Genomic DNA, 12,183 nt, shown 5'->3' with positions numbered 1-12,183 from the left:
TCCTGATCATTTTGGTGTATCCCTCGCCACCAACAGGTCAAAAGTTCCATTTACAATGAAATATCTCAGCAAACTTAACATTAATGGTTCCCTAATGATGTATCCTAACCGCATGACTTTATTGCACCACCATGATGTTGACATTTTTTAGTGAAGCACCTCAAAACTATTGGATGGATTGACGTGAATTACGGCACAGACATAAATCTTCTCAGGATTAACTGGATCTTAATCTTCAGTGGTACTGTTATTTTTAATTCAACACCATCATCAGCTCAATACGTTATATTTTTTTTTTGGTTCAGTACTTTGATTTACAGCCAAACATCTATATAACTAATAAAATTCCCATCAGCTTCATCTGTACTTTGTGTCAGTCTAACATGTTAAATTAAGATGCTGACAATGGTAAACATTATACCCCATAAACATCACCATTATCTATCTCACAGTGCTGCTAGCATGGTTGTAGAGTGTTTGGTTTTCACAGTCTAAGTATGTATGTATGTTATCTATTTTATGCTATGTACATTCTCGTCCTTAACCTGTACCCAATCATCCACCAGAGCTACGTCAAGGTCACATCTAATCTGCTGCTAACCACACAATATCTCTAATTTTTCGTTCCAGGGAAACCCCAAAGCATCGAGAGCTCAGAGCGGGTCCAGCTGTCGGGGACATACAACGTTCGGAAAGGGAAGCTTCAGCTACCGGTCAACCGCTGGACCAGACGGCAGGTCATCCTGTGCGGCACCTGCCTTATCGTCTCCTCTGTTAAGGAGAGCCAGACAGGGAAGATGCACATCCTGCCGCTCATTGGAGGAAAAGTACGTACAAGTCACAGAGCACAGCTGGCATCACATAGTCTTCCTTCTTTTTTTTTTCTCATCCTGATGGTTTTATGGATATGTTATGTAATTTATGCTGTGGATCATAAACTCATAACGTCATATGACCTGCCAAAGTCACTTTTATTACCCTCTGCAAATGTCTCCCTCCACAGTGAAGTTTATCCTTGATCACACAACTGTTTGTCCTTCAGTTTACAGTTTTCAATTTTCTGTTTTGAGCCTTCTGCAGAGATATTTTTCTCCGTTTCTAATCTGCAGTCAAGGCATGCTATAATGTTTATTAGTGTAATGGATCACCGTAACATCCAAGTGGCATTTTTTCTCTCTGCACTTTTTTAAACTGCCTGCCTAAAAATGACCTTTATCTGTTTATTGCTTTATGGATCTGTGTATCTGCAAGGCCAGTAATTATGCTCTATGGGTTCTCCTGAAAAGCCCTTTCTACTCATCTGCCTGACACAAAGGACTCTCCATACAACACCACACCCAGTTTTTAAACATTTCTCACACAGCACATGACCTCTAGTCAACCATTCATCCACACAGTGCCTCTGCATGTGCCTGTATGTGGCGTATGCATCTATTCAGACACCATAACTAGTCAGGCATTCATTCACAGAGTCCATGTGCTTGACTGTGTGTGTGACTCTGCGTGTCTAAAAAGTAATTTCACATACATTTATTCTTGCTTATGTCACACACATGTGTTCATTATATGATCTAAGTGCTTCTGGTTGACTGAAGTTGTTTACCCTGCAGCCATTAAGCATCTTATTTTCTTCAACAGAAGTCATTTCAAATAAGCACTATTCCATTGAGGCGTCCATGTGTCAGCTTTTCCTCCCATTGTCTGACTCCATAGGGATGGGGGTTATCGTTAATTGTCAGAGATGTCAGTATATCAAACTCTTAATGTTCCTCCTGTGTGTGTTGTGTTGCAGGTCGAGGAGGTGAAGAAGCACAATCACTGTTTGGCCTTCAGTTCGGCAGGGCCTCAGAGTCAAACCTACTACGTCAGCTTTGACAGCTTCACGGAGCACCTGCGCTGGCACAGACACGCTGCCAAGGTACTGGGTGTGTGCATGTGCATGAGGGTTAGAGAAAGAGAAGGAGAACATGAGCATATGCTCCCCGGCACTACTTATGGGTCAGCTGCATTGTACATTAGAACATGCGTGGCTGCAACCTGAAGTATAAAAAAATCTGGCTCTACACTGACCACAATCCCACTATGCATATATTTCACTGCTGGCCACTCTGTAGTATGCAGTATAACCCAAGTGTCTCTGAGTGCACTCGCACATGAACACCACTCATGGCTCTCTCTCTCTCTTTCTCGCTCTCTCGCTCTCTCGCTCTCTCTCTCTCTTTTCTCTCATTTGAACTCAAGTAGGCCATAGCCAGAAAACCTCTTTTCTAAATATTAACAGGGACATGCATGTCACCAGCACCCAGAGGGCCACTCAGAATAGGAGCCTGGATAGAAGCAGCACGTGCCCCAGTGACAACTGCTGAGCCTCTAACTAACTCCACTCTGAAAGGCTCAAGTTCACAGACTGTAGATTTTCTCCTTTAAGTCGAAGCGAACGTTTAAGCTGTCATTTCATTTCAGATTGCAGCTTCTGTGTCTCTGTAAATTTGACTAACAAATCATCATGGGTTAACTGCTCTACGCACCTGCTGTTAACTAGATTACGAGATGATGTCATATGTGGTGTTAGGTCGCTAACCTGTTGGACTTTCCCTCGACTTCTTCTGACTCTCTAATCCTAAGAAGATTGGCTATTGAATGACATTTGACCCCTTAACAGCAGGCTACACACACACAGTAAACCTGTAAAGACTTGTGCAAAAGAGATAATCCTGTTAAACTCCATGTTTCTCTTTCTCTTTCTCACCCCACCACTCTTCTTGTTTTCCTCCCCACCTCCATCTAGATGGTTTCCCAGAGAATCAACTCGGTAGACCTGTCCTGCTGCAGCCTGGAGCAACTTCCTCCCAACCTCTTCTACAGCCACGACCTCACCCACCTCAACCTCAAACACAACTTTCTGCCTGCCGACCAGCGGCTGCAGCAGTTGCAGAGGTACAGTGCCATTGTAAATGTACAGTAAGCACACCTGAGGCTAAACTATAAGGAGTGGGGGAGGCAGGAAGGAGTGGAAAATACAAAAAGAGAGAATGGACTTGAAGGGGGCGTTACAGGTTGAGGAGATGGCACAGGGTGGTTTGGATGGGCTTGGCTTGGGCAAGATGAGACTTGAGAAGGTTTGAGCAAAGCTTAACATAATTTGGCCACAACAGGAGATGAGCTGGGTTGTTGTACAAGGAGGGGAGAGACAAAACACAGTGAGGCTTCACTGGACACAGCAGGTCATGGCTGGCTATTTGGACAGCTTTAGCTTTTGCCTGCAATTTGCAAGCCATCGATCTAAGCAGTCTAGGACCGGGGCCATTGGCACACACGGACCAAAAAGGCTAGCCAGGGCTGTGCCAGGCCAAGCCCATCGAGCCCAGAGCACAGAGGGGTAGATGCATCTGCAGGGAAGCTTTTAATGTCCCTGGCCTCCCTCACTCTCTCTCTCTGTGGGCACCATCTGCTGCCTGCTTATCATGGTCCCAGATTAAAGCCCACATCCAAGACATATGTGTGTGTGTGTGTGTACGTGTGTGTGTGTGTGTGTGTGTGCGTGTGTGTGTGCATGCATGAATTTGCGTCCATGTAAACACTGGTACACAGTGACTGTCACAGCATCTATTTCTGAAGATTATTGCCAAATAGATTTTTACCATTTAACTGAAAGAATTGTGTGAATCTAATTCCTTAGTATGTGTTTGCAGAATGGTGTGTGTGTGTGTGTGTGTGTGTGTGTGTGTGTGTGTGTGTGTGTGTGTATGTGTGTATGTGTGTGTGTGTGAGAAAGAGAGAGCGAGCAAGGGAGAGAGAGTTGCATGCTTGTATGCAACAGAAAAAGGTGGCTGCAGGCTACAGATTTGGGGTCAGTGCATACAAAGTCTTGATACAGTATGGCATTTGATTTTTTTCTTTTTAAGAGGGCTGAATGTACAGTAGTGTGTGTGTGTCAGTATGTGTGTGTGTGTGTGTCGGTATGTGTGTGTGTGTCTGTGTGTGTGTGTGGCTGTGCAGCTGTGCATGTTTTTGTTGAATGCTTGTTGTGTCTTCCTGACAGAACATTATGAGTGAGGTAGGAGGTCAGGATTTTATGATGCTCTACCATCATCATTTTTTTTTTTTTTTTTAATCCTCTGAATAATGACCGGTGTTGAAGATGCTGTGAGGGAAATATGAGGTTTTAAATCTGAGCAAGTGATGCATAGCTCCCCTGCTGGTCAAGCCAGATAACATCCATATTTAGCTTTGCCAAACCCTAAGTAGGCTCATCTGCATTTGACCCAGCATGAGAGAAAAAGAGGTCAGCAATGAGAAAGAGATGGATACTTGGCTGAAAATACAGGGGTTTTGACATGTAGAAACATGTAGCAGAGTTACTTGAGTACGCGCTTGGCCCTGAGAGACTCAAGTCAAAAGAGCTAGAGTCAAGAACAATAATACTCTGTGTGCAGCCTCTGTGAATGTGGGTGTATGTGTTTTGGTGTGGACAGTTGTGTGAGAGTCTGTTTTTGTTTCAGTATAAACACTGGCTTTCCCTGACATCCAACATGGGGTCATAGTGCTTTGTATTTTTCCAAGAGCAGTGGAATGTGTGAACCTGCCACATGCCTCTCCCCTTCTCTCTCTTCTCTGCTCAAAGACTAACCGATGGGTGATCTGCCAATCAGATATGCATAATCAGTTGTCTGGGATACTAGCTCTCTCCTCTGGCATGGGACTGCCTTCCCAGCATGCATCTCACTCTGAGACAGAGGTCACCACTCACTGAGGGTAATGGCTGACGTTTCCATATGCATCTGATTGAATCTTTGGCCTGTTTATTTACATATGTATGATAGTGCAGCAAGATACAAAGGACTTAAAAGTCATGGAAATGAGGGGAGGGAGGAAGGGGTGAGGGAGGTCAGAATAGTGAGATGAAGGGGGTATTTAAGGCCAAGTTAAAGGATTAAAGTTGCATTATCTTTCTTTTTTTTTTTTTTGGCCCCTTTGGGCCAGCAGAAGATGGTCAAAACAATACTGACATATTGTCACCCTATAAAGTAGATACGCTGCAAGTGTTAGCATGCAGTTACCCGTTACATTTTCAGCAGACACAGAACTATTAACATTCATTTAGAGTTGTGTATCTAGTCACCTTCAAGAATATAAGTCCAATATTCACTCTCCCTTTACCTTTTGGTTGCTCTTTACCAACTCCTGAGAAAAATATCTGTCTTTTTATCTGCTAATTGCTCTACTATGTTCGTCAGCTAGTTTGGTGCTGGGCAGATAGTGTACTGTCAGTTTATAAAACTTCTTTGCTGAAAAAAGCAGCTGTAGATACGTTAATGAGAGTGGAATCTGTGGGGAGGAAAACCAAAACACTGGGCTAAAAGAGGCTAAAAGGCTTCGTAGAGCTGTGGGGAACTGCTTATTTTGGGATGATTCTCTTTGTTAAGGATGATTGGTGCAGCTTTAAATACACAAGGAAAGGAGAAAAGGAGAAAGGAAAATAGCATGATATGACAGAGCATGACACAGACAAGGAGAAAGTCTGAGGAGGGAGTATGAGCATTACTCAGCAGATTGCAGAGGTTGATTTAATGGTGGAATGACATTTTCCCACACACCCCCACACACCCACTGTCTGCAGGAGTCACCCTCAGCTGGAATTACTTGGCCACCCTAATCAACTGCCCTGACGTCTCGGTTGCCTTTTTCTTCACCGCCATAATATACGGTGTGTCACCTGCGTGTGCACATAGGGAGGAAAATCCAACGCCGTTTAAACAGCTGCTCCATCCCGCTGTGCTAATATGGCGCGCTGCCAATCTCCAGCGTGCCATAGCTGCTCTATCTGTGCACATGATAGGTGATAGCAGGTTGCATGCGTGTGTGTGTGTGTGTGTGTGTGTGTGTGTGTGTGTGTGTGTGTGTGTGTGTGTGTGTAGATAGATAAATAAAGACAGAGAGAGTCCTTCCCCTGCTCCGCCTTGTTCACTTGCCTCCCTCCCCCCTGAGGGGCTAACCTCTCTGAAGGTCACCCCTCTGCCATGGGACACCATGCCAAATGCCACTGGTCATTGGTGTTTGAATGAACAACACAGATGTCAATGCTGTGCTTGTTTGCTCAACAATCAAGTGTGAAGGTTTAGTCCTACTATTAAGGAGGGCTTTGTTTATGGATGTGCTGAATCTAACTGTGTGTTTTTCACTTAAACAAATTCAGTGTAAGCTACACTTTGCTACATTGCCCATAAATACATTCATTAAAATATTTATGAACATCTTCTACTCTCTTGCAATATTGATGTTGACAAGATAAAAGCACATCTCCAATCACTCTCTCATACTCTCTTCTCTTCTCTCCTCTCCTCTCCTCTCTTCTCCTCTCCTCTCCTCTCCTTTCTCACCCCTGTCTAACCTATCATTATTTTCTGTCTTGTTGCAGGTTTTCTCGTCTGCGGAGCCTCAACCTGTCCAACAACCATCTTGGTCAGTTTCCCCTGGCCATCTGCGACATCCCAACCCTGACGGAGGTCAACCTCAGCTGTAACTACCTGGCCTCTGTCCCCAGCTCTGTGGGAGCTATGACTAAGTAAGTAACAGCAGGAAGTTGTTGATACAGACCTAATCTAAACTCAGAGACTGAATGTTCCTGAATCTAAAGTTCATGCGTATTGCAGTTTTGTTATAAATACAACTTAGCTGTTCTTTCTTTGTTAGTTATTGAATCATTGAGTTTGTTTGGGTGTTTACATTACCTCTCCCTGCTATTGGTAGCTTGTAATGTTGGTAATTTTCCAACTCTCTCACTTTTGTGGCAGGGGTTTACCGCTGACATGAGACCAGTGCTTGCACCAATGCCATCTGGGGCTGGAGTACCAGAGAATCTTTTCACAGGCCAAATGCATTTTTGTTAGTTTGACTATCAAACGTTTACATAGCCAAATGTTACCAAGCAACAAGCACGTGGCATAACAACCACCATGGTGTACTTTGCTAGTTTCAGCATGTGAGCAAACAACAACACAAGTTGCATTGATCGTCTGTGGTGCTTCCCACAGAAATTTTCCCTGAGTCATGGTCTTTCCCTGGTCTGTTTATTTTCTGGTTGACATGACAAAATTCACCCTTGTCCATTTTTAAAAAAAATATTTATATATCCTCTGTATTAAACCATTTCTCCAGCGTGTTACTGGGCTAACCTGCTGTGGAGGAACCACTTGTGGCTTTTTCTTCTTGTATTTTGTTGCACGCCTTAGATTTTCCTTGCAAGCTTTTCAAATTTCTTTGAGGACTTCATTTCTAGTAAAACACTGGCGCCTCTTTAATGGACCACCGGATTACATTTATGAATTACGTCACATGGTCCTAGTGGTTGACAAATGATATTAGTTTTACTCGGTGGCAGTGTTACCCCGCCCCCCAAAAATTGCAGAATTCTTTTCACTAAGCCAACATTTTCAAGAGGATGGAGCAAAGCTGATTTTGCTGGCTGAATACCATTTTGTCTCATGGGAACATTCAGAACATTTTGGCTGTGCTCCAGTATCAGCCCCCTTGCCTGTGGAAAAGCCCTATTACTCACTCTGTGACGGGGTGTGAGCAAAATGCAAAATGATTTTAAATGTTAATGATATTCATATGTTATTATGTCAGTCCAATTTGCCCCTTTCTAACAATACAGGATATAGCATTGTTCTGTAATTTATCTTTGTCAGCACTGACAGCTTGGATAGGACATGTGCTTCAAACTGAAAGTTCATTTGAAAATAAATGCACAGGTATGTGGGTTGAAACAAGGCTAGATGAGAAGTTAATCTGCCGGAATGATCTGGCATGCCTGTAAATTCCTGAAGTAGCCAGTAGGGTATTTATAATACTACTGCCATCTGCTGGATATTAAGTGTAGTGACTGTGAATGCTGAAAGTTAATACAGTGTCATAGATCCTGAACAACATTATCTGTGCAAACAAAGAAAAATCTGTCCCCTTTACCTCTTTCATGAATGAGGTCAATCGTCTAATCACATGTTCCTCTCAGTTTGCAGACGTTCCTGTTGGATGGCAACAGTCTAGATGAGCTGCCCAATGAGCTGGGTTCCCTCCAGAGGCTGAGTTACTTAGGCCTTTCCTTCAATCAGTTCAACCACGTGCCCCAGGTGCTGGAGCGTTTGGCCTCCATGGAGAAGCTGTGCATGGCTGGCAACAACCTAGAAACACTCACCCTGCAGAATTTCAGACTGCTCCGAGTCAAACACATCGACTTAAGGTACAAGTTATTATGAGATAGGGATTTTATCATTGATCTTTGACAACTTTGTGAAGATCAAGCATCACTTTAAATCCCTAGTCATACATGGTCCAAGCAGAGCACTCAATGACACGTGTTTTCCCACTAATGATAGAAACAAAAACACTAAGAGGAAGCCAAAACACGGTCAGACAGCCAGACGGCACGGAATCAGGAAATCATTTGCCTGTTGTGGTTCCATCAGGTGTCTTCCCATTGTTTGGAGAAGCACAGAGCTTGAGTGACTTGCAGTATTTTCCAGTTAATGCTTCACTTTGCTTAAACAGGGTCAGTAAATACATTTTCCAGCATTTCTCACCTGTTTGGGCAAAGATCACTCAGTATCTCTCATGAGGTTGCGGCCTTATTTAAACAACAAAGCTTTCTTATCCTTAATGCTAAAAAAAGTTAAATCAATGAGTTGATAGTCATCTGTCTCCCAGAAATGCCAAACATTTGCTGTTGTAAACTACTTTTCTCTGTTTCTCTGTTTAGATTAAACTTCTAATAGCTTAATTGAAACAATTACTGACAGATTAATCAAAAATGAAAATCAACTGCCTGTTGCAGCCCATATCAAGTCACCTGGCATTTTTTGTTTTTATAAGTATAAAGTTAAATTAATAAGACATACAAACCTGCTTCCTTACACAAAAATAACATTAATGCTAAATTTATGGCCTGTTTTTCTAATTTTAATCCAGCAGTTTTTATTTCAGAATGTTCCTTTTCCAAAATCTGTGTTTATTTCACAACTGCATTTTTTCTAGTTACAGTTGGCTTTTGCCAAATCCTGGTATTTGTTTATGGAACAGAATAATATATTTATGCATTTTATGTCTTATCAGTCTTTGCCATAAATGGTACTGTCAGAGCAACTGAAAGCCAAACAGAATTCAAGCAGCTGCATAGTATATTAGCAATCAACCAAGGCATGTTCCCTGCCTTACAAGAAAGGCCACAGCCTGTGCAATTCAACCTGATCCAATTGGAGTTGTACCTTTGCCTCCTCCCTGCTCCCTCTGTCAGGTTGAATAAAATCTCCAGCATGGTGCCAGATGAGCCTGACCTGCTGAGGCACGTGACCCAACTGGATGTGAGGGATAACAGGCTGACAGACTTGGACGCCTCAGTCTTCCCCAGGCTGGAGGTGCTTCACTGCGAGAGGAACCGTATCGCCGGCCTCAAGGCCAAGGGTTGCTTGCTCAAAGGCATCTACGCCTCCAGCAACGGTGGGTTTGGCACGCAGGACTTCATGTTCTCTGCTAGGGCAATCATGTGTTTTTTTAGAAAAGACAGATATCCTTCTTTCCCTCATCACTGCCGTCTTACCTGTGTCTAAACTGAAACCACTGATATGAATCTTTCTTCTCTGAACCTGTAACATATAACTCACCTCACCTCACTATTGTCTTTGCCTTCATAACTATTTCACCCTGTGCTCCTCTCTCTACATGCATCCATTTTTTCATCACTGCTGCAGTCTCATTAGCTCTCTATCATCCCCCTCTAACTTGTCACCCTCCTCCCCTCACCACCGCCGCCAAACTCTCCCCTCCATTTTCCATCTACCTGTTTTGGTAATAGACCGCGTCTGTCCTTGCTGTAGGTTAATGTGTTTGGATTTCTCCCCACAGAGCTACGACAACTGGATGTCAATCCTGTGCCCTCCAATCTTAGTTGCATGGATATCTCGAGGTGAGAAAAATCCCAGAAGTACACACATGCATGCAAAAAAGGGAATGCAGCACTAATTGGAAAAACTATTTTGATAATGTGGCTCATTTACAGTACACCCTCTGTGTCCCACAAGAGCACGAGTTGTTGAGAGGGAGTGAGAAAATTTGTTATAAAGAGAGAAGTGCATGACAGTGATAGGATATTGGAAAGTGTGGTGAAATGAGCTGTCATTGTTTAACTATTTCAGCACTGACCTTTGACATGACCTTTGATTCTTAAGTGAAAGATAGGCTCCTGTGCTTAGCTTCTTTGTGGTCAATAAAAAAGGCATGGACAAAGTGCTGCACTTACATTTTTAAGTCCTGAATTTATTTGGAAAAGTTTTTATTTTTGAATCTTACAGATAATCTGTTGAGAGTTGTGATTATTATTTGCTTTTTTTTTTTGTCTGAAACACAACACATCTGACACTTAACCTAACTAATGAAGTGACTCTGAAGTATTAAAAAAACAAATAAAATAAAAAATAAAAAAAGCCAATTTACATCCAATTTACATGAAGGAAAGACAAGGCAGCAATTGTCTTTCCTTGAGCGGGACTGTTTGGAATTCAAACACATGCAGTTTCCTGCTACATGATATTCCATGTTATTTGTGGCACTTTACAAACTGGGCATAATTTATCATCATCATCATCGTCGTCACTCCCCCTCCTCCTGTAGGAACCATATGGATTCCTTGCCAGACTGGCTGTGTGAAGCAAAGAAACTGGAAGTTCTGGACGTGAGTCACAACCTCATCACTGAGCTCCCGGCACGGTGAGTCCCTCTGTCTCAGTGAATGTGTCCCGTAAGCCTGTAAATGGAGTACAGCGCAGCATTATTCTCTCTGCCCTTTGTCGGCCACTCATCTATCCCCCATAGAGCCTCATAAATCACACAGATAGCCTGTGACCTCCACAGCCTTCGTCCATTCTCTTCCTTTTTATATAGCTTCTTAGAAGGTCAGCTCAGATTCAGCTCACTTCCACCTCTTCTCTCTGTTCCTGTCTTTTCATTTTTTTGTTCTTTTTCTCTTTCTCTCTCTCATCCTCTGGTCTCCTCAGTGTCTGCAGATTTATTTTTTACCAAATAAGTGTCAGGATGATGAATTTCAGCTGCAGGCTCAACTATAGGCGCTGCTATTTTCTGTCTCCACATCCTCCTGCTGCACTATCCTCATTTCCATGGCTATTTCAGCCTACTTCAATTACAGTTCACACAGGCCAATTGTGTGTAAGCATGTGTCTGCTGTTCATCAGCTATCCCATCTATCTATCTATCTGTTTATCTGTCTGTCTGTCTGTCTGTCTGTCTGTCTGTCTGTCTGTCTGTCTGTCTGTCTGTCTGTCTGTCTGTCTGTCCGTCTGTCTCTCTGTAGGTTAACTATATCCACATGTTTATTTTTGATTTTTGATGTTCTGCTTCTTACCCATCTGTATGTTTCTTCATGCCGCAGGTTATTATGCAGCAACAGTCTGAGGAAGCTGAGTGCAGGACACAACCAGTTGCAGAAGCTGCCTGAAAGAGTGGAGCGCCCTCTGCTGGAGGTTTTGGACATACAGCACAATCAACTGGTGGAACTGCCCTGCAACCTGTTCCTCAAATCTGACAGGTATAATTTACATTTACAAATAATAAACAACCAACCACCACAAAGATAGGAGAAGGGATTGTTTTAATGTGCATGGTCATAGAAGTAGGAATTTGTGCAGAAGTTTCTAATTAAAGTGACTCATCTCAATTTTCATGTCCCTGCCTGAAAGAAACACAGAAATGATTTGTACTTGTCATTTTTATTTTCAGCTTACGATGCGTAAATGCATCAGCCAACAAGCTGGAGCACTTGCCACCTTCCAGCCTGTCAGAGGAGAGTCACAGCATCCTGCAGGAGCTCTACCTCACCAATAACCGGCTGACAGACAAGTGTGTGCCCATGCTGACAGGTCATTCGCACCTTCGAGTCCTGCACATGGCCTACAACCATCTCCAGACCTTCCCAGCCAGGTAAAGAAGTCAGATGTTACTCCAGTATCACCGTTTCCTCACTGAAGCTGGTGAAAGCAGCAGTTTTTACCAGACAAATGACAAATCGGTGGTTTCCAACTGGTTTAGAGTCAACATGTTGACCAACCTATCCCTAATTCTCTATATAGTGAGTCAGCATCCACAGGCTACTTGTACTGTCAGGTTTTCTGTCGT

The 12,183-nt window shown here is 43.1% G+C and overlaps 1 protein-coding gene across 1 annotated transcript in view; it reads left to right on the top strand.

The window, feature by feature from the left end:
- phlpp1 (PH domain and leucine rich repeat protein phosphatase 1) overlaps positions 1 to 12,183 on the top strand; it is a 42,616-nt gene that overhangs the window by 25,787 nt on the left and 4,646 nt on the right. The window contains exons 2-11 of the mRNA XM_023427205.2: positions 631 to 827; positions 1,793 to 1,918; positions 2,789 to 2,937; positions 6,419 to 6,565; positions 8,015 to 8,242; positions 9,293 to 9,495; positions 9,901 to 9,961; positions 10,666 to 10,761; positions 11,441 to 11,596; positions 11,788 to 11,988. Of these exons, the coding sequence (XP_023282973.1) occupies positions 631 to 827; positions 1,793 to 1,918; positions 2,789 to 2,937; positions 6,419 to 6,565; positions 8,015 to 8,242; positions 9,293 to 9,495; positions 9,901 to 9,961; positions 10,666 to 10,761; positions 11,441 to 11,596; positions 11,788 to 11,988 (1,564 nt within the window). The remainder of the gene's footprint in view (positions 1 to 630; positions 828 to 1,792; positions 1,919 to 2,788; positions 2,938 to 6,418; positions 6,566 to 8,014; positions 8,243 to 9,292; positions 9,496 to 9,900; positions 9,962 to 10,665; positions 10,762 to 11,440; positions 11,597 to 11,787; positions 11,989 to 12,183) is intronic.

Source organism: Seriola lalandi, unplaced genomic scaffold, assembly GCF_002814215.2.
Source record: "Seriola lalandi dorsalis isolate HSWRI2012SDOR001 ecotype SW California unplaced genomic scaffold, Sedor1 jcf7180002054855, whole genome shotgun sequence".
Classification (NCBI taxonomy): domain Eukaryota; kingdom Metazoa; phylum Chordata; class Actinopteri; order Carangiformes; family Carangidae; genus Seriola; species Seriola lalandi.
The sequence above is the reverse complement of the archived record's forward strand: the minus strand, read 5'-3'. Positions and strand labels throughout refer to the sequence as shown.